The 23,563-nt window shown below is 35.9% G+C and overlaps 1 protein-coding gene across 3 annotated transcripts in view; it reads left to right on the top strand.

The window, feature by feature from the left end:
* Positions 1-1,549: 1,549 nt before the first annotated feature.
* The window catches only part of LOC142612555 (uncharacterized), a 33,884-nt gene continuing 11,870 nt past the window's right edge, over positions 1,550-23,563 (top strand). The window contains exons 1-5 of one of the 3 annotated variants that reach the window (XM_075784643.1): positions 1,550-1,784; positions 4,717-5,285; positions 11,659-11,808; positions 13,289-13,462; positions 13,723-13,815. In XM_075784643.1, coding sequence (XP_075640758.1) covers positions 1,777-1,784; positions 4,717-5,285; positions 11,659-11,808; positions 13,289-13,462; positions 13,723-13,815 — 994 coding nt within the window. In that variant the 5' untranslated portion in view covers positions 1,550-1,776. Of the gene's footprint in view, positions 1,785-4,716; positions 5,328-11,658; positions 11,809-13,288; positions 13,463-13,722; positions 13,816-23,563 lie in introns of all 3 variants that reach the window. The other 2 variants (XM_075784644.1, XM_075784642.1) reach the window with 2 other exon arrangements.

Genomic DNA, 23,563 nt, shown 5'->3' with positions numbered 1-23,563 from the left:
TATCATTTTACAAAAATATTCTTATTTGTTTAAAATTACTGAGTTAATTTTTTTTAAACACAAATTGATTATTGACTTAACAATTTTAAATAAGCGAGAGTTTTTTAGTAGAATGATGGACAAGTAACATAGTCCACTAGAAGATTGTATAATTTTTCCTCTACTAGGCACATCATAACACAAAAACGTAGGAAATGTGTGAAAAAATTGTTATATTTCTTAGGGTTGAGAGACTTTTCCATGAAAATTTGGGTGATTTATTACATGCCTCAAGACTTTTTTGTTAATTTTGTGTTATGGTGAGACCCAATGAGGGTTTTTTTTTAATGAATTAAGTAAAAGTCATATTAACAGATGCCTTTAAGACAATTATTAATAAACTATTTTAGAAAAATTTCTATAACATTTTTATGAGAAATTGAAAAAGCTATCAAAAGATTAAATTTTTTTTCTTTTACCATAAAAACTTACATAAAATGGTTTACTAACAAATATCCTTAGGGCATTTATTGACATTTCTCATTAAATAATTAGTACCTATAGTGGGATATCACCATGGTCCATGGCTTTTAATTTTGGAGGCTAGCTAGAGGCATGTAAATTGGTGTACGTAGTAAGGATGCAACGTAAAATAATTATTCCTCTATTTGTTTAGAAGTTCATAAAGAAATGAAATGGAATGGTAATTAATAAATCATATAAAGGAATGAAAAAAATGGAAATGAATTATTTAAGTAATAGAAATGAATAGAATGGAATAAAGTAATATTTTTTGGATGTTTTAAAATAAAAGAAATGTAAATTAATGAAATGTATGTAACATATATATTTTGATAGTAACATAGAAGGAATGTAATATAATTATTTCAAAACAACACTATTATTTTACTCCAATTTTAAAATAAAGTGTTGAAAAAATAGGAGCATTTTGGGCGCATAGTTTTGAAATCCAGACTGTTCAATAAACTGGAAAAAAGAGAGTTCTATCTTTCAAATGTATTTTTCATATCATAACTTTCATAAGACAAATAAAAAATATTAAATCCTAAGCAAACATTATATACAATACATATAACAATATCATAGTTGATTGACTAATTATCATAAATTAAATTATTAGTTTACATTGTACTATCCATATAAGACTTACATTATAAATTAAATAAATGCATAGAATATCATACATTTTTTTTTTATAAATATATACAATATTATATGCTTTATACAAACGTGCATCACATGAGGTTATAATATTAACCAATGATTACCACCCCCCACAAGAGAAAAACAGTTGACCAAAACTACAGTAAACAACTAATAGACCACCGTATCAAATTTAAATCTAACATAAAATATTACTAAAACATTAAAAAAAAAAAAAAAGGGTAAATTGACGAAGTCAAAAGCTGCTGTGGTACACAAATATCAACAGAACTAAGAATTAAATATAACAAATATCAATAAAAATTGATTTTTGTGGTATGTGGTAGTGCAGCACACAATAAATTAAGTGTCAGGCCACATTTACTAAGATAGAAAAAGAAGATACTACCTTACCAAACAGATAGATAAATTTCAACAAACAAAAGAGATATCTCAGACAAAAAAAACAAAACAGTGAGAGAAAGAGAGATCCCAGCGCCCCTGCCCACTGGTTTGGAGAGATTCCGTCACCGGTCGTCAACTAGAGGCTATTCAGAAGACAAGGACTGAAGCTGTGACTAGTGTCTGACGACTTGTGAAGGCAAACTTTTGAGTTATTGCAGTGTGGACACTATGGCTATGTAAGTGAAAATTGTTTGGTTTTTTCTTTTTCTATCTGGAGGGATCTAGTAAAAGGATTTTTTTTTTGGTTCTTTGTATCTGTTGGTTATTCTTTTGAGGTTTTCTTAAAAATGGCGATAGGGATAATAAGGTATTGCAACTACCAAGTTTTTTTTTTTTTTTTAAGTTCTGACCTGAACAGTGAGAACCATCTACGGTTTTCAAATCCGGCGGCATTGCAGCAATGCCAAATCCGGGTCAACAATGCTGGCTAGGGCTGTACACGGTGCGGTGCGGCCGGTTTTTGTGGCTGTTTTTGCACCGCACCGGAATCTTCGGTTTCCTAAAAACCCAAGCCGCCGCCGCGCCTGAGGAACGGTTCTCCGGCAATCTCGGTGGCAGTTTCAGTCGGCGCGGTGGTCGGTGTCCATCTGTCTATCACACACACAGAGAAAGAGATATCTAAATTCTAAAACCAAAATCAAACCCAGAAAACTCAAGGATTCAAACCACAAATCAAAACTTAGAAATATCAAAAGATTCAAAAGCCATTACAAACCCAAATATTAAAACCCATTACAAACCACCTGTTTGAGTCTGACTGAGCTGAGTGATGGAGTGAGTAGAGTCTGAAGAGGCTGAAAGACTAAGAGCAAAAGTCTAAAAATAGAGAGAAAGAGACAAGTCAACTGGGTACGTGTGAGGCTGAGGGTAACCAATTACGGCATTGTTTTTCACTTTTTAAAATTTTTTTATTTTTTAAATGCAAGACAATGGGACAAGAGCTGAGGGAGACTTTAGGACTGACACACGCTAACATTTTTTTATTTATTGATAATGTTATTTCTTTTGACTTCGCATGCGGATGAGAAAGTTTAGCTGCAATTATTTACTGAAAATTAAAAATATTATAGTAAAATAATTTTTAAATATCTGAATAGTATAGTGAAATTTATTTTTAATTAAAAAATTATTAAAAAAAGAAGTTTATGGGTCTTGTAAACAGTCTATGAGATCTACTGGTGTGACATAAACCATCTAAAATGTGCTTCTCAAAAAAAAAAAAAAAAAACGCAGGCGTAGGATGGTGCTTTTCAGTACTATCCAAACACACATTAAGAGTCTGTTTAGATACCGCTTATTTTACTAAAAATTAAAAACGCTGTAGCAAAATAATTTTTAAATGTGTGAATAGTGTTGTGAGATTAATTTTTAATGAAAAAGTTGCTGAAAAAAAAAGTTTATGGGTCCTATGAACAATGTCTGAGACCTACTAGTGTGACACATTTCAATGCAAACTCGCTGACAGACAACATCTCACGTGAAAAACATTGTTCTCAATAAAAAAAAGGAAAACGCAAACGTTGAAACGCAGACTCTATTCAAATGCATACTAAGGGGGTGTTTGGCAAGAGATTTTAAACAACATTTTTCAATGTTTAAACAACATTACATGTATTTTCATATACTTTTTCACTTACACGTATTTTCAAAAAATATAAACGTTACTGGAACAACATTACCAAACGCTCCCTAAGAGTCCTTGTCACAAAAAAAAACAAAAAAAAAAAACCTGAGAGATCGAGCAGGGCGTGCTCAGCACGCCATATATTTATAAACAGAGCACAGGCCACGATATGAGAAACTGAGAGCACATCCTAGTTAAAAAAAAAAAAACAAAATTATATATATATATATATATATGTATTAAACATACTCGGTGCGGTTCGGTTCTTGGCGGTGTGCACATCTTGGCGTCGACGGTCGCATCGGTCCGACATTGAAACTGAAAAGATGCTGCCGACCACTGTGCCGAAAACCATCGGCGGAGCTCTGAAGGGGGTGGATCTGTGCAGTCAGACCAATTTCAGTCGGTGCCGGTAGATCAACGAACATGCCTAATACTGGCTTCACACTAGGGACGGACCCAAAATTTTAACCTAGCAAGGCCGAAGTATGAGAAAAAAAAATTTTCAAATAGGCATTTATATAGTATTAAAAAATTATAAATACATAAAATTGTTGTTTCTAAATACATTAAGATGTAATCATTTACTAATAAATACAAGCAAAAACAAAATAATGTCTTTTTTTAACATTGGGCTAGTAAGGATTTTTTTTTTTTTGGTTGAAGTTAGAGCATTTACATTGGTGGTGCTAAAAATTTTAGTTTTTAGCACCTCAAAAAATTACTTTGTGTGTGTTTGGATACCATTGAAAATTTAAAATTATTTTACTATTCAGTTTATTTTTGTTACTATTCATGACCCTACTGCAATTTTTGATATTATTCATGGATCCTGTTGTACTATTTCAACTTTTACCTTTATATATCTACAGTACTTTCAGCAATAAATTTTTAGATTCAGCAAAATAAGCGGTATCCAAACAGACCCTTTATCTATTTTACCACCTCACTTTACAATTCATCCAATATCAAATGTTTTATTTTTTTTATAATTTTATATAAAATAATATGAACAATTCATTAAAATAATAAAAGACGTGAGAGAATTTTAATTAAGAAGATATATAATCTTAATAAAATATTTTATTTTATTTTTAACAATTTGTTACAGTCAATTGATATTTATACTAGTTTATTGTAGTTTCAAAAAATTTAGCTTTAACTTTTTCACTAACATTATTTTTTGGATCTTTGGTGGTAAAATAGTTTTTTTTATTTTTTTTATTTTTTTTATTGCTAAAATACAATCACTATTGTGAATATTTTTATTGTTTTATTAATTTTTTGATTGGATAGTTGTTATTTGGGTGAGGCTAATTAGGCTTATTGTGAAAAAGGGACCTAATTACAAAAATGAAAAAAATATTATAACTATAAAAAAAAAAAAAAAATTGGACCTATAAAAAAGATGATTCGCTCTACTTTGTTCCAATGCTATCATTACTCTACTTACCGGTTACCATGTCAATCTACCGCATGATCAGGTGTGAAATTAACGTTGACAGAGAGAAAATGGGTGATATGGACAAAGAAGATGATTCGCTCGCCATCGAATTGTACAAGAATACCATGACAGGTCAATGGACGAAGGTTGTTGAGATGTATGAGGAACACCAGTTCAAAGCCATTTCCGCCAAGATCAACTCGTCAGGGGACACGGCATTGCACGTAGCCGTCTCCATTGCGTCAGACAAAGAGGCTAAACAACTTATACGTGTAATTAAAGGCTGGTATGATACAGAAGTTAAAAAAGTGGAAAAAGAAATTCCCGACATTTTGGAGTCCGCTGTATGGATAAAAAACAATGAAGGGAATACCCCTTTGCATGTGGCAGCATCAGCGCGGAGAATCTCGATATGCATCCTCCTAATTTGTTCATTTAACAGCTTTCAATCACTGGGTATGCATAACAATCGCGGTGAGAGCCCTCTCTTCTTAGCCGCTTTTCATGGACACAAAAACATCTTCCTCTGCCTCCACGGCTTCTTTCTCCAGGGCAATTCCAACATTGACTCCAAATCAATCGATCCCGCCTACTTGAGATGTACTGATGGTGAGACTATCCTTCACTGTGCCATTAGGTTGGAGTATTTTGGTGAGCATTTTTTCTTTAACTTTTTTCGCCTCAACTATTAAATAAATTATGAATTAATGTTCGATTTTAGGAGAAATTTATGTCAAATAGGTACAAGCCTTTTTTTTTTTTTTTTTTTTTAATAGAAGAAAATAGGTATAAGCTATTGAACTTATATTTATCCAAAGTTTAAAAGAAATTGCGACAAGTACTAGAAGTTATTAACAAATTATAATGCTTGTTTGGTTACTAAGTATATGTTTATGATTACAAAAAAAAAGTTATTTATATGTATATCTATATCTATATTCCATAAAATGAAGAGAGAGAGAGAGAGAGAGAGAGAGAGAGAGAGAGAGAGAGAGAGAGAGAGAGAGAGAGAGGTGCTGCTGTTTTGCTTTGGGTTATTATGTGAGTTAAGGAATAACTATTATCATTACATTCTGGTTATAAATAATTATTCTTCATTTTAAAACTATAGTTACTCCTAAAGCCTAAAGGATAACTATTTCTTGTAATAAAAATTCAATCAAATAACTGAATAGTTATTACTAATGAATGACTATATATAACTATTATATTATAGGTAGGGCGGTAATTCGTGTTTGCGAATCAGGTTCGTGTTGTGTCGAGTCATGAGTATTCAGATATAAGAGTTGACCTAAACTCGACTTGTTTAGTAAATGTGTGAGGAATTCTTAACCCGAATACGACTTGTTTATTAAATAGGTTAACTTGACCCGATACGTTTAACTAGATTAATTAATAAGTCATGTAAAGGTCAATACAAATGACTCGTTTAATAATATATTTGATTAATAGGTCATATCTAATCTATATAATTTTTATCAATTCCAATATATCTAAAATTAAAATACAATTACAACCATTAATATAGTAATAAACATATAAAAACAATCATAAATTAAGTAATAATATCAAAATAACTAATAACTTTATAAGCTAAACGTGTTAAATAGATTAGATTAGTTCGCATGTTGAATACAGATGACTCATTTATTAAACAAGTTAATCGTGTTAACTTGAATATGACCCGAACTCGTTTAGCCTCAATTCATAACTTGTTTATAAATAGGTTAGTTGTGTTGGGTTCTCGGGTTATATCAAATTTTGCTACCCCTAATTATAGGGTACCAAACATATCCTTAGATGCTTAGGATATTACAAATTTTATCATATAGGTCTCATAAACTGATATGTTATCAATCATTCATTTAATATGTATTGAAGTGATGCCAATCACATTTATTTTCATGTTAATTTTTATGCTTTAAAATTTGTAGTAATTGTTTTAGCATTTTTCTTACACTTAAGCATTCACATTAGTCTCAATAAACTAGCTTGAGATTAAAATATAGCCAAACCCCACAAAAAAAAGACACATTAGTCTCAACAAACTATCAAAAAAATTTAACATTTTGATTGAGCTCGCTACAATTAGCGAGACTGTTATGATCCTAGCGTCTCACATGGATTATGTATAAGCTTAATCATGTGTTTATAAGCTCTTAGGCACCTTCCCCTTGTAAGCCAGTTTTTAAAGTTGAGTTCTACCCATGGGTTTGTAATATTTGGTATCAGAGACAACCACTATATTGAGTAATCGGATGTAACTCATTGAGTATAGGATCAAATGAGTTGCAGTTTTGTGATTGGGTCCCGAAGGGGGAGACCTAAAGGCTAGATTAAAATAACTGATAGGTGAGTGGAGCCACCAAAAAAGAAAGTGCTACTATCGGATTAGTGTCACTAGAGTGAGTCGTCGTGGACGTCAACTGCAGAGCGTAATGGTATGTTATGATTCTAGTGTCCCACATAGATTAAGTATAAACTTAACTATGTGTTTATAAGTTCTTGGGCACCCTCCCTTTGCAAGCCAGTTTTCAAAGTTGAGTTCTACTCGTGGGTTTGTAATAGAGACTATTCTCGCTACTATTAAAATTATTTTTTTGTTCTCTATTTTTTTCTCCCCTCTCCTTGTGATTCATTTTCTCTTCTCTCTGCCTATTCTCTCCCTCGTCTCTTGACTCTCTATCTCATGAATTGATCAACATCAATCTTAAATCCTTTGTAAATTTTTAAGGAGAGTGTTCTCTATATTTTTAAGAAAGGAAGGGTTCAGAAGGAGAAGAAGAAGAAGAAAAAGAGTTTTGTAAAAATAAGATCTAGTGACTATTCTCTCTCCAGTCACCACAACATTGCCGATTGTTGCTGTTGTAGATTGCTAAAGCTTTAACTGCTATAAATTAACACTTCTTCTCTCTCCTCCCTTAAAAAATATCCAAACAAGTTAATTTAACTTACTCTCCCTCCCTCTACTCTACTCTCTCTATTCCCCTTCCATCCAAACAAGCTATAAATTAGCACTTCTTCTCACTTATGTTAGCGTGTTTGTGTTTGTGTTTGTATCTATTTCATTTTCTTCTTTCTTTTAAAATAAACCAAAAAAGAAAAATCAAAACAAATAAATTAATAAATAAATCTTGTCTCTCTCTCTTGGTTTTCGAATCCCTCTCTCTGAATTTTTTCAAGCTCTCAATCCCTCTGTCTTCTTTCTTTTTTCTCTTTTTCTGGGTTTTCGTGGGGGCGGGTGGTCGGTAGTGGAGGTGGAGATTGGTGGTGGGGGGGAGGTGAATGCGAAACTAAGAAACTTGGATTAAAGAGAGAGAGAGAGAGAGAGAGAGAGGGGCTGAGATAGGTGATATTCTGGGTGAGGTTGAGATTGGTGATGGTTGGTGGTTGTGAAATGAAAGCAGAGATCCGTGGTGATAGATAGGTTGATCGGTTTGATTTGGTTTTGATTTCATATAGGTTTGATGGGTTGATGGGTTTTGATTTTTTTTTTTTTTTTTCATATGGGTTTGATTAGTTTAATCTCTGATTCTTGGCTTCTGTTTTGATTTCACTATTTTGATCTCTTTTTTTTATCAGTTTGCTGGGTTTCAAGAACATGAACAATCATGTTCTAGGGAAGAACATGAAGAACATATTCTTCCAAAAAAATAATGAAAAGAAAAAGAAATTTAATTAATTATTTTATTATATTTAAAAAAAAACTTAAGTTTAGAATTTTTTTTTTTTTGGTTTTTCTGATGTGGTTTAAAAAAAAAATTAAAATGCTGATGTGCCAGTTTTTAAATGCCAATTATAATTTATTATTATTATTTTATTAGTCACATTAGCATTTAGTGTGCCAACTGTGCACTCCGTTTGCCATGTAGAACTTTTCTATTAGTGGGTTGACAATAGAGACTAAAATAGAAATGATTCTCTGTTTTTAGGGATTGAGGTAGGTGCAAAATCAATTTAAGGACCAAAATGAAATTAAGTCTAAAATGTCGGGACCAAAAGTGTATTTTTGCTTTTATTTTTTTATTATCTAGTACAATAGTATACAAACAACACTAAGAGTACTAGCATTAGGTGTGCTAAATGCCAAATATTTTGCATTTGGCACACCAAAAATCAAAAAATCTCACATTAGATATGCTAAAAGATTTGGCATGGGTGAACAGTATCGTTCCAAATTTGGAATGGTACGGACACAAATGCTAAACCAAAAAAATAAGGGTAAACTACATAAATGGTCCTTATCCTTTACACTATATATCAATTTGGTACTCAACCTTTCAATTGTGTTAATTTAGACCCTAACCTTTTAATGTCGTGTGATTTTAGTCCTTATCGGTATTCCTTGGATGGAAAAGTTTGACATGTTAAATGGAATAATAAAAAATTAATTTAATTGCCACATTAATTGCTAACAATATAGCCACATCATATTAAAATTAAATAAATAAATTATTCTTCTCACGTGAGATTGGGCTTGGGGAAAAAAAATTAAAATTCTTCTCTCTCAATCTCACCCTCTACAACTTTTGTTTTAGCCAAGAGAGTTGGGAACTAGGGACAAAGATGAGCGTGAGATTGAGAGAGAAGAATTTTAATTTTTTTCTCCCCAATCCCAATCTTACTTGAGAACAACAATTAAGATTTTTATTTTATTTTTAATTTGATGTGGCTATACACTTGGCAATTGATGTGGCAAGTAAATTAAATTTTATTATTCCATTTGACATATTAGACTTTTCTATCTAATAGATAACAGTAGGGACCAAAATGACACAACTTTGAAAGGTGATGGACCAAATTGACACAAATGAAAGGTTAGGGAACAAATTGAAATATAGTATAAATGATAGGTTCCATTTATGTAGTTTACCCAAAAAATAATTTTTTATTCAAATGTTCTCTCTCCTCTTAACTATTCTATTCAATTCTCTCTCTCTCTCTCTCTCTCTCTCTCTCTCTCTCTCTCTCTCGTTTGCCTCTACATTTCTCTCATCCCTTCTCTCTCCTCTCTCCATATCTCGGCCTTTCTCTCACTCTCTTCCTCTCTTACAAGCCGCTAATCTCTACCCACAGTTGATCTCGTGAGTTTTTGCTTCGCCTAAAGCCACTCATCACAATGGTGGCTCAATTCTCATTTTCTCCTTTTCGATTCAAGTTCTTTTCTCTCGTTTCTCTCCATTTATTAGGTTGTATAAATTGAGTTTATAGTGGCGATAGATGGGTCGGCGTTGGTTTCTAGTTGCTGGCGGCGATAGGGGGTGCTGGCGATGGGTTTTGTGTGTGGCTTGTGGGTTGCTGGTGGGTCGGCGTTTGTGGTGGGTCTAACACAATTTATTTATCTTGGTGGGTCGTTAGATTTTATGGTGGGTTTTGTGGGTCGTTATTTGTACTAAGACACAATTATGGATTTTGTTTGATTCATTTCTTTATTTTTTAAAGAGTTTTGTGTTGATTTTGGAGATTTTTTTTAAAGTAGTATTGGATGGGGGTGGTGGCTGGTGGATTGTTGTTGGTGGTGGCGGGTTGCACTTGTGGGTGGTGGTGGTGATCTATGCTTGTGTATGGTGGGGGGTTTGTAACAGTGGTTGGTTGTGGTGGGGGTGGCGGTGAGTTGTTGAAATGGGTTTTTTATTTTGTGTTTTTTATATTGTTTCTTTTTTAATGTTATTTTAATGTTTTTATATATTATTTTAATGTTGAAAAATAGAATATGTGATGTACGGTGATAGGTGGCAGTGGATTTTGGGGTTGAAAATATGAATAAAAAAATAATTTAATTGAAATAGTGATATAATATTGAGGCTGATGCATGACTATAAAAAACATAGATAGCTAATCTAGTAAAATGAAGTTTTTTGAGTTAGTTTAGTTAAAAAATTTAGAAGACTGATGTGAATGCTATTAGTATAAGAAATATTCATTTATTAAAATTATTTCATATATATAGAAATAGTGGTAACCTTCAAATGGTACATCTATATTGATCGACATCAAAATATATCGTTTTCCTAATTAAACCGGTATTACTTCAGTATGAAATTAACTCCTTTTCGTGTTGATTTCTTTTAGTGTAGACATGTAAATTGAAAGTCAAAAACTTAAAACTAAAAAATACACACTTTCTTACCACTAAACTACAAGTGCAATCTTGGAAATATTATTATATATTAATTTTAATATGTAATGGTTGATTTTGATTTGATTCGGATTAATATTCTCTGAATCCAAAACTGAGCAAAAAAAAAAAAAAAGGTTTTTCAAAAATCCAAACCAAAACTGAACCAAACCTAGAAAAAGTTGGAAAAATTCGGTTTGGGTAGTTTTGGCAAGTTCAGCTTGTTTGCCAGTAAGGACAAGCTCATAATAAATACCAATTGATTTTTTTTTTTTTTTTATACAAGATGGAATTCTACTCTAGCCTAATCTAAGTGTATATGTGTGTGAAACTCCCTCTTGGAGACTTGAATCATGGCCCTTGCCTCTCACACCCCACAAACACTTATACTTGTGTGGTGGTAAGGGTGTGCAGTGGTAATAAATACTAATTGATGATTAAAGCAAATTATGAACTAAAGTACATCTTTGACCCGTAAAGTTTTTTTTAAAATATTTATTTTGACTTTTTATGTTTTAAATTTTTAGTTTACATAAATGACTAAAATGAATGGTCAAAATTAAAATTTTAAAACATAAAGGACCAAAATTAAAATTTTGAAACATAAAGAGCCAATAAGAAAGCTAAATGGCTAAAATGAAAATTTTGAAATATAAATTGCTAAAATGAAAACATCTTCAAACTCTAAGGACCACAAGTATACTTTAGTCCAAATATGTAACATTGGTTGCCACATGTTATATATGAATATTTAACATCATTAATAAACATGTTTATTTCAGAAAAGAAAATTGTAATACACTAGTAAAATTGAGCTTTTAATGAAACAATATTGAAGCATATTTTAATTATTGTGGCTGACAGATTTGGCATTTGAGATACTCAATATGGAACATAGGCTTGCTTGTTCTGTGAGCGGGGAAGGAATCACCCCTTTGCATCTACTAGCAAGAAAGCCTGCGGTCTTCAGAAGCGATTTTCAACTTGGACTGTGGAAGAAAATCATCTATCATTGTAAGTTTTACTCAATTATCTAGGCGAAAATAACAGACTCTCTTTAATTGTGGAGATCCAAGTTGTACCTACATTACACTTTTACAATTTGTTAAAAACTTATTGGGGAAGTTACAAATTTCACTATTTAACTTTGTTTAAAATTCAATCAAGCCTTGTAATTAAAATTTCATTCCATTAAGTCCTTTAATTTTGAACTTTATTCAATTAGTCCTCCCATCAACTTCCATTAGAGGATTTTCATTAAGTATCTGTTTGGATCTGCGTTTGCGGATCCACGTTTGCGTTTCTTTCCTTTTTTTTTTTTTTTTTTTTTTTTTGCAGCCGCATGTTTTGACTTTTCAGCAGTGAACAGTGCACTGTTCACAGGTCTCACAAACTTCACATTTCAGCAACTTTTTTATTAAAAATGAGTCTCACGGCATTATTTACACATTTAAAAAATATTTTGCTACAGTGTTTTCAGTTTTCAGTTTCAGCAAAATAAGTTCTATCGAAACGGACCCTAAGTGTCACAAATTGAAGTCATTTTTCTTTTCTTTGGATTTTGTTCTAAAAATTCAAACCTTCAAACAAATATAATAAAATATTTATAACAATTAACTTTTCCAACTTGTTAAAAACTTATAGGGGAAGTTACAAATTTTACTATTTAACTTTGTTTAAAATTCAATTAAGTCTTGTAATTTCAATTTCATTCCATTAAGTCCTCTAATTTTTAACTTTATTCAATTACTCCTCCCATCAACTCTCATTAGAGGATTGTCGTTAAGTGTCCCAAATCGAAGTCATTTTTTTTTTTTTTTGAATTTGTTCTAAAAATTCAAACATTCAAATGAAAATAATAAAATATTTATAACAATTAAAATGTATATGTCAAAAGTCAAAACTCATGGCATGAAAGTACTGTAGACAGTTATAGAAAGTTGAAAAAAACGAGTCAATGAGCTTTGGTGTTCCAAAATTTTAGAACCATAATATTTACCACACCTTTTGAAACACTTATTTATGTTGTTTATGAGTGGTGGAGAACAACATATGAGTTCATGTGAAAGTAACAAACAGTCAATCACATTTTACCACATAGTATAATTATGAGAATGAAGGGTTGGGTCAATCAATGAGTGAAGAGAGAGAAAGTGTGTGAAAGTGAAGGTTTTTTTTTAATGTTTCTTTTTTATATGTTCCACAACTTTCTTTCCAAATTAGTTTTATTTTTATTAAAAAAAAAAACAACTTCTTATTAGTTTTTTGAATTTTAAAAGTTAAAATACCAAAAGACACCATTTTGGGACACTTAATGGTAACTAATTGGATGTGGACGAAATGACTAAATTGAATCAAATTACAATTTGGAGGATTGAATTGAATTTTAACTAAAGTTAGATAATGTAAATTTGTAATTTAGCCAAATTTATATATTTATATATGTCCATTAACCAAACATCACCTGTTGTTATCCTTTGTTGTTGTGTGAAAGGTATATATGTTGAAGAGCTTAAGCGCCAAACTGCTCTTCGAAAATTGTTTGATCATGTTTTTGAAGAAATCAATGATTCTTCCGAAACTGAAGACGGAAATAATCAAAATTTCCGAAAGAGCTACCAAGCATGCATCTGCTTCTATCCAAAGCTGAAGGCTAAAGCTCAAGTTGGTATGAAATGGATCGTTTTTCTTTACTTTAATTAAAATCAAAGTTTCAAAGTTATAGCAAAATCGGTGACAGAACATAAGGGCAACTAAAGAATGTAGGGGAAAGAATATATTTAGAATCATTTACTGCAAAAATGCATTAAACATAATGATTAAATCTTCAACATATATTGCATTAGATAAAAACCAACGGAAAATAGTGTTGATTTTTTTTTCCTCCTCTTCCCTAAGTTCTGTAACCCAGTTACTTCCATTTTCCAGTGATTAAAACAATAAAAGAGCATTGCAAAGGCCGGAATGAAGATGTAGAGAACCCCAGCAAATCAAATACTACTGGCCAATCAGAAAAAAAAGGTGAGAAATGCAAAGTATAAAAAGTGCAATTGAGTTAAATTGTTAAGAAAAAAAATCCAAATCAGTTAGGTTTGGGATGTAACATGAGTATTCTTAGCTGGTTCTGTTCATATAATAAAATTTTGGGCTGAATGCTTTACTAGTCTTCAAAGTACTGCCAATGCTAAAGCTTATGTCAGCCATTACCCTTTAATATTTTCACTATTGAAGTCTAGTAAAAAGTAGTTTTATTAATTAAACCTTGTTATTTGTACGTTAAAATGAACAAATTTTGGTTTGTACAGTTTTTTTTGGGGGGGGGGGGGGGGGGGGGGGCCTTAATCCTAAAAACTTGAACATCCTAAATAAAAGTTTAACCTCTTTAAAATTTTGGTCTATTGAAGGTCGAACCAAAAAAGTTGTAAAAAAATATGTTTACTATATTTTCACAGTACTTTTATAATTTTTTGACATCATTGTTACAAGTGGACAAAAAAGTAATTTTAGTGGTAGGATTAAATAAGAACCAATAATAACTTGTCATTTAGACTTTGTTGTGAAAGTGTTGCTAAAATATTGTAGACGTAGCACTTATTAAAAATTGCCCAAACAAACAAATTACCCTAAAAACCCAAATTAAATGTTTAATTTTGATTTTTTAAATTGTGTTTTATAAAGGCATAATTTAAAATCCCTATTTTTTTTAAATGCATGTTTTCAAATAGCTAGTCTATTAATGCTTGCTTTAATCTTTAGTTGAGTTTGTTGGATTTATGTGATAAATTTTGTACATATGTATGTTCACTAAAATAATGCTTGGATACAATATTGAACATTATAATGGTTGATTGCCTAAGTTAAATATGTTGAATGAATTTATAGTTTATCCTTTATTCTTTTACTAGCATTGTGGACAAATTTCTTATAAAGAAATCACATATATTACAAGATTCATCTTCTAAGGAAATCCGTATTTACTTGAATAATTTTCTTTTTGTTTTTAGGCTATAAGAAAATGTCTTATCTTTTTATATTAATGTTCAGATGAAATAAAAATAGTATATTTATAAAGAGGCTTTTTTCAACCTTTTGACCATCATTTCCCTAAAAAAGAAATTAGTGGAGTATTGCATCGATTTAATCCTAAACTTCATGTATTTGCAGTTTATTTTTTTTCTAAAGTCAATATATTTAAGTTTTATTTTATTATTTAATTTAAAACTTTTAATGACCACCCTGAAAAAATTCTTGAAGCTGCTATGCAGGGACCCAAGTTCGAACTGAAGCTCATGAGCATCCATAAGCCTTTAATTTTTATTTTCTTCTTCTTCTAGAATTGATATATAAGCTTTTAAAAATTCACATTTTTTGGTTGAGTTTAAATTCCTTTAAAGATTTTCTATAAAATCTCGTGTATATATATATTATGATTTTAAATACTAATACATTATATTTTTTCACTGTAGAACAGATAGATTTACAAAAACGCATCAAATAAAATAATTAAAACTTTAACATACACACTTACACAGTAGAACCCAAAAACCAACAGAAAACATATTTTTCCCCCCTTAAAGTCTGTGACCAAATTACTTTCCTTCGATAGTGATTGAAAGAATGTGCATTGCAAAGGTCGGAATGCAGATGTGGAAAGGCCTAACAAATCGAATGTTATTGGTCAATTATAAAAAAAAAAGTGAGAAACGCATAGTATAAAAAGTGCAAGTAAATTGAAATTGTTAAAAAATCCCAAATCTGTTGGGTTTGGTATTTAATATATGTAAATTTAGTTGGTCCTCCTGTCCATTTATTAAATTTTTGGGTTGAATGCTTTACTAGCCTTCAAGTACTGCTAATGCTGAAACTTGTATATCTGCCATTATCCTTACTTATTGTTATTAACTTATTATTGAAGTAAGGTGAAAAGTAGTTTTTCTAATTGGTTATTGTGGGGGGTAAAAAGATCCTGATGGGAACATGGGCCTTTTGGGCCGTGTTAAGGAGGGCCGACCTGACCCTGAGTTTAGAAGTTGTTAATACTATGGGTCAGCCCATGCGCCGAGGATCCGAGGACCCAGCCGAGGGTGAACTTATTCTCGGATGAGCACCAAAGAACTCGGGATTTCATAGTAAAGGTTAGGGGATGACACAGTTAAGGCCAATGGTTAAAGGGGGAAACCCTAGAATGCCCCATAAGCACCGGAGTTGAAGAAATGTCAAAGATAAAGGCTGCTACCTCCACATTAAAGACCCTGCACCTACCACCCTGGCCGCATTAATGGGGAGGTGACACTTGAACAGTGGAAGGGAAACTTCTAGTTACTGTTCAAAGGCACTAAGAAAAGAAATATCTAGGCTAAGGGAGGAGTTGGGGCAACACGTGTATAAAGTATTAAAAAGAAGAGTATTTAAGGGAGGACTTAGAACAGAAAAAAGGGAGAAACCTTTTGTAACCTAAAAGGAAAAAAGACAAAGAGAAAGATATAATATAAGAACAGCTCTCGGCTTACGTCCGAGGGGGCTCAGTTACAGTATTCCTTGTTGTTATCAAGTATTTGTAATCTTTAGTTTGTCATTTAATCCTCACACACTTCTAACCTGGGTTTCAAGCCCACACTCTACAAATTCATATTGTTTAAGGCTCATTGGGCCTGAGCCCATAACTGTTCTTGGGTCCAGGTGCAATTGTGCACTTACAATTGGCGCCGTCTGTGGGAATCTAGTCTAGAAGTAGTAGGGATATTATGGCAGGATTAGGCTCTCACCATGCAGAGTCACAAGGATCACAACCGGAAGATCATTTCGAACGTCTTGAACATCGTAGGGATCGTGAGGGAAGCGTCCATACAGAATATCCAGGGGCTAGCCATACTCATGGAGGGGGTAGCACTACCCACGATGAGGGCTCTAAATCCATGCGAAGGAAATCAATCGTTTGAAGAGGAAGTTACGCCGTGCTAAACGAAAGGTGTCCCCGTCCTCATCTAGTTCTTCCTCGAGAAGGATAGGGGACATGGCTACGGTTCAAGGTCATATTCCCACCAGTGCAACATCCTCTGGTGAGGAAAATGACCAGCCAATCCGCAGACGTAAGAAGCTTCGTCCTAGGGGCTTAGGCAACGATACCATGAGTAGGGCGTTGCACCAACTCTCTAAATCTCCGTTTTCACGTAGGATTGAGAGGGGGAGGCTTCCCAGGAGGTTCACCCAGCCCACGTTTACCATCTATAATGGCCGGACTGATCCGGTGGAGCACGTGAGTCACTTCAACCAAAGGATGGCAGTGCACTCACACAACGAGACTTTGATGTGTAAAGTCTTCCCCTCCAGCTTGGGACCTGTGGCTATGAGATGGTTCAATGGTCTCAAATCGGGGTCTGTAGGCTCGTTTGGGGAACTAACTAGAGCATTTGCTTCGCGGTTCATCACGTGTAGCAGAGTCCCTCGGCCATTGGACTCGTTGCTATCCATGGTTATGAAGGAAGGGGAGACACTGAAAGCATACTCCGACGGATGCGGGAGATGTTTAATGAAATAGACGGCGACTTTGATGAGGTGGCGCTTAATACCTTTAAGGTGGGCCTCCCTACTGATCACGACCTACGAAAATCTTTGACGAAAAAGCCCGTCCGCAGCGTACGCCGTCTTATGGATCGTATTGATGAATATAAAAGGGTAGAGGAAGACCAGCAGCAGGGAAAAGGGAAGGAGAAGGTTATCCCGCAGGAGAGAAGGGATTTCAGGTCGGACAGATATCACAACAACAAGCCGAGGAGGGATTACATTGGACAATCCGGCTTGGCGGCACCCCGCCGTAAATGCGTGTTCCGAGAACCGGTGCATCGGTTATTAGAAAAAGTTCGCAAGGAGCCCTTCTTCGGATGGCCGGCAAGATGGCAGGGGACCTGCGAGAAGAAATCAAAACCTTTTCTCGTCGTACCATCAAGATGTGGGCCACACTGCGAGAACTGTCGGACCACTGTGGAACCATCTAGAGCGGCTCGTCGGTGAGGGAAAGTTGAAGCGGCATTTGTGTCGGCCCGGGCGGAGTCGGTCAAGTTGGTTCAAACAACCGGAGGAACGGTTCATCTCGGCCAGCATTGGGAACAATTAACGTTATCTTCGCCGCATCTGGCAGGACCGGCTCAGGTCCCACTCGGGTCATGGCGGTTTCCCATCCGCAAGCCGAGGATGTGGGTGGTAGGCCGAAGAGATTAAAGAGCACTTTACCTGTCTTGGGTTTCTCCGAGGAGGATAAAATAGGGACTATCCAGCCCCATGACGATGCTCTTGTGGTTACCCTCAGAATAGGGAATTATGACGTGAAGAGGGTGATGATAGATCAGGGCAGCGGTGCAGATATCATGTACCCTGATCTATTTAAGGGGTTAAGGTTGGAGTTGGAAGATTTAACTCCTTATGACTCACCTCTTATTAGCTTCGAAGGGAGAGCCGTTGTACCAAAAGGACGGTCCGTTTACCCGTACAATCCGGCACAGAAACGGTTGAGGTAGATTTCATTGTGGTTGACGCGTACTCTCCATATACAGCCATCCTCGCCAGGCCATGGCTGCACGCTTTGGGAGCTGTCTCTTCTACCTTACATGTTAAAGTAAAATTCCCCTCGGGGGAGCATGTTGAGGAAATCCTCGGCAGCCAGGTAGTTGCTAGGCAATGCATATCGGCTGCGGTGCTTCGTCAGTCAGAAATTGAGTCATCAGCCTTGCCCATCCAGGAGTCATAGCAATTAACAGCTCCGGAGGCACCTGGAGCGATGATAGAAGATGAGGCTGTTTGTGAAGAGTTAGAGAAGTTTGTAATAACCGATGATCCAGAGAGGTTTTTCCAAGTTGGCATACGATTGCCACACCAAGAGAAGATGGAGTTGTTGAAATTTCTGAAGGATAATTTAGATGTCTTTGCATGGGACCCCTATGAGGCTCCAGGTGTAGATCCGAACTTTATTTGCCATCATTTAAACGTCAATCCGGCCATTGTTCCGAGGAGGCAGCCACCTCGGCGATCTTCCCGAGAGCATTCTGAGGCTGTGAAGGAAGAGGTTCTTAAACTCAAAAGGGCGGGGGCTATCAAAGAGGTTTTCTACCCTGAATGGTTGGCTCATACTGTTGTCGTTAAGAAGAAAAACGGCAAGTGGAGAGTATGTGTGGATTTTACTGATCTGAACAAGGCCTGTCCTAAAGATTCTTTCCCAATGCCACGGATTGATCAACTGGTAGATGCTACTGTCGGACATCCTCGGATGAGTTTCTTGGACGCCTTTCAGGGTTACCACCAAATTCCCTTAGCGTTAGAGGATCAGGAGAAGACTGCTTTCATTACTCCAACGGGGAACTATCATTATAAGGTCATGCCATTTGGGTTAAAAAATGCTGGGGCTACTTATCAAAGAATGATGACCCGAATGTTTGAACAGCAACTGGGGAAAAACATAGAAGTATACGTGGATGATATGGTGGTAAAGAGTAAGACGGTACCTTCGCACATGACAGATTTGGCCGACACCTTCCAGATGCTAAGGAAGTATAAGTTGCGCCTTAACGCCTCCAAGTGTTCTTTTGGCGTGGGGTCTGGAAAGTTCTTAGGATATATGATCACTCATAGGGGCATAGAGGTGAACCCGGTGCAGGTTAAGGCTATTCGAATTTGCGGCCGCCTCGGAACCCAAAGGAAATTCGAAGCGACCGGAATGATTGCTGCGTTGAACGTATTTATTTCTCGGTCGGTGGCCGGTGCCGTCCTTTCTTTCGATTCTTGAACAAGTGGAAAGGGTTTCAATGGACCGAGGATTGTGAGTCAGCTTTCCAACAGCTTAAGCAATATCTATCTCGGCCACCCATTTTATCTCGCCCTGAGGTGGACGAGGTGTTATTCGCTTATCTGGCCGTGGCTATTCATGCGGTGAGTCTAGTCCTTATAAGGAATGAAAATGGAGTGCAGAGGCCGATCTACTATGTTAGTAAGTCCTTGAATGAAGCCGAGGTGCGCTATTTGCCCTTGGAAAAAGCACTTCGGCCGTAGTCCACGCCACGCGCAAACTTCCTCATTATTTCCAATCTCATACCGTGGTTGTTTTGACCCGGTTGCCGCTCGAAGGCCGTGTTGCGTAGTGCTGATTATTCGGCGAGTGGCAAAATGGGGAACCATTTTGGGAGCCTTTGATGTTAAGTACAAGCCTCGCACCTCGGTGAAAGGTCAGGTCCTCGCTGATTTGGTGGCAGAGTTTGCTGAACCATTGTTAGAAGAAACTTCAAAGGGAGCACACATGGGTGAAAAATCAGTTGGTGTGATCACAGCCGTATCGCCCTCGGCTTGGAAAGTTTATGTGGATGGGGCTGCTAATCATAAAGGGTCTGGCGTTGGACTTGTTCTAATGTCCCCTGAAGGAATTGTCTTTGAAAAATCTTTGAGATTGTCTTTCTCGGCTACTAATAATGAGGCCGAGTATGAAGCAGTCTTGGTAGGCATGCAAATGGTACATAAGATGGGCGGCAAGGAAATCCATGTGTTCTCGGACTCTCAATTAGTGGTCGGCCAAGTCATGGGGACCATGGAGGCTAGAGACCCCAGAATGCAAGAATATTTGGCCCAGGTTAAACGTCAGCGAGCTGAATTCGACTCATTTGCCTTAGCTCATGTCTCTAGGAGTGGAAACACTCATGCAGATTCTTTGGCTACATTGGCCACATCCTCGGCTCAAGGTCTACCAAGGGTGATTCTCGTTGAGGATCTGGTAGAACCTTCTCTTATAGCTGCTGATGCACCTCGCATCCATCTAATAAGGCCTGGTCCTAGTTGGATGGATTCGATCATATCTTTTCTCAAAAATGACATCCTTCCCGAAGACAAAGTTGAAGCAGAAAAGGTACGTCGAAAGGCGCCGCGTTTCTGGTTGTCCGAGGGGCCGAAGCTATACAAACGATCCTTTTCGGGACCGTATTTGTTGTGAGTACACATTGAATCAACGAGAATCATTACGGAGGAATTGCATGAGGGAATTTGTGGAAGCCACACTGGAGGAAGGTCCCTAGCCCATAGAGCCCTGACTCAGGGTTATTGGTGGCCCAATATGCAGAGGAAGGCTCAGGACTATGCCAGAAAATGTGATCAGTGTCAGAGGTTTGCCCCTAATATCCACCAACCTGGAGGGGTTCTTAACCCTCTTTCCAGCCCTTGGCCTTTCGCGCAATGGGGCTTGGACATTGTAGGGCCCTTTCCGAGAGCTGCTGGAAACAAAAGATGGTTGCTCGTGGGAACAGACTACTTTACTAAGTGGGTCGAGGCCGAGCCTTTGGCCAATATCCGAGATGTTGATTCCAAGAAATTCATCTGGAAAAATATTGTTACTAGATTCGGTATACCACATACACTCGTCTCGGACAATGGCGTTCAATTTGATAGCAAGGCCTTTAGGCAATATTGTGGTGAGATGGGTATTATAAATAGATACTCTACTCCAGCTTATCCTCGAGGAAATGGGCAGGCCGAGGCCGTTAACAAGGTCATAGTCAACGGGCTCAAGAAGAGGTTGGACGATGCGAAAGGCAGATGGGTAGAAGAGCTCCCTCATGTCCTATGGACGTATCGGACCACACCGCGTAGGTCCACTGGAGAAACTCCATTCTCTATGACTTATGGAGCCGAGGCGGTGATACCATTGGAATCCGGTTTTCCTACTCTAAAGACAAGTTCTTTTAGTCCAGAGAAAAACGAGGGACTTCTAGAGAAAGATCTTGATCTACTTGAGGAACGGCGTGAGGCAGCTATGGTCCAATTGGCTTATTATCAGCAGAAGCTAAAACGAGGGTATGATGCCCACGTGAAGCTAAGGCCACTTGCACCTGGTGATCTTGTATTAAGGAAAGTTGTAGGCACTTCTAAGAACCTAGCATGGGGTAAGCTAGGACCTAACTGGGAAGGCCCCTATCGCATTGTTTCAATAGCAGGCATAGGGTCGTATAGGCTAGCTGACCTGGATGAACGAGTTGTACCACGTCCATGGAATGTAAATAATCTTAGAAGGTATTATTATTAATCAAATAAGCTTTTGTCAATTAATATTTCAAAGTTATGGCTAGCTCTCGTATTTGAAGTTACAATTTTTAAGAATCAAACAGAAACTTGGTTAAGTGCAGTCCTCGGACCACAAGCCTTGTGGAAATTGATGTCTTGTCATTTGTTAAACAGAACCTTAGTTATGCCGGGTCTTCGGACCTCCTACTTTGGGAAAATTAACATTTGAAGTTACAATTTTTAAGAATCAAACAGAAACTTGGTTAAGTGCAGTCCTCGGACCACAAGCCTTGTGGAAATTGATGTCTTGCCATTTGTTAAACAGAACCTTAGTTATGCCGGGTCTTCGGACCTCCTACTTTGGGAAAATTAACGTTTGAAGTTACAATTTTTAAGAATCAAACAGAAACTTGGTTAAGTGCAGTCCTCGGACCACAAGCCTTGTGGAAATTGATGTCTTGTCATTTGTTAAACAGAACCTTAGTTATGCCGGGTCTTCGGACCTCCTACTTTGGGAAAATTAACATTTGAAGTTACAATTTTTAAGAATCAAACAGAAACTTGGTTAAGTGCAGTCCTCGGACCACAAGCCTTGTGGAAATTGATGTCTTGTCATTTGTTAAACAGAACCTTAGTTATGCAGGGTCTTCGGACCTCCTACTTTGGTAAAATTAAAATTTGAATTTACAATTTTTAAGAATCAAACAGAAACTAGGTTAAGTGCGGTCCTCGGACCACAAGCCTTGTGGAAATTGATGTCTTGTCATTTGTTAAACAACCTTAGTTATGCGGGTCTTCGGACCTCCTACTTTGGGAAAATTAACATTTGAAGTTACAATTTTTAAGAATCAAACAGAAACTTGGTTAAGTGCAGTCCTCGGACCACAAACCTTGTGGAAATTGATGTCTTACCATTTACAGTTACAATTTTGAAGAATCAAACTAAAGATTGCTTAAGATTTATCTTCGGACTATGACTTTGTTTAAATTTAACTTTTGCTTGTGTCTGGACGTTAATACGTTACTGTTTATTAAACTCGGATCTTAAGTTTCATATCTCCAAGTGTTGAGCAATTTTGTGTAAGGAATGGTCCTCGAATCTTACATCCTACAGAAACAGTGTTATGCATTGTGAAGGCTTAATCATTATATGAAGTCCTCTTTCTTTTTTTAATCGAGGTATTATTCAAATGAATTAACCATGTCACCTTGTATTAAATCTTTAATAATATACACATGATTATGTGAAAATTATGACTATGCAATCCTTGGAGTTAGATTTTGATGCTCTGAGAAACTTCTGATATGACTTAATGGGAAAACTTTTGTAATAAGTACATAAAGAATAAAGAAAAAGCAGACACAATCCAAGTGAAAAGCAAACGAAAGTGTTCTTCATTAATCAAGTTGAATATACATTACAATATATAATTCAAAAACAAAAAAAAAAATGGAAAAAGAGAAGCCCTAAGCTAAGTCCTAAGCTGTTGGAGGAGGATCTTCTTTGAGAGGTACTAGTGCCCTCGGTCTTTCTCAACTCCAGCTCAAAAGGAGTCATAACCTGCTTTCCTTTATCCGCTGTCTTTGTTGGAAGGACGTTGGGTTCCACTATCTGGTTCAAGTCCTTCTCTGCATCCACTCCTCCTTCCTTTTCTTTATTGGAACCGAAGGTTACGTAGGATCGGGAATTTGCTTTGTGGGACCATCGGAGGTAGGACGGGAAGAGTTGTCTCGGGGG

This window comes from Castanea sativa, chromosome 10 (genome assembly GCF_040712315.1).
Source record: "Castanea sativa cultivar Marrone di Chiusa Pesio chromosome 10, ASM4071231v1".
NCBI lineage: Eukaryota > Viridiplantae > Streptophyta > Magnoliopsida > Fagales > Fagaceae > Castanea > Castanea sativa.
Note: the sequence above shows the minus strand (reverse complement) of the source record. Positions and strands in the feature narration are given on the sequence as shown.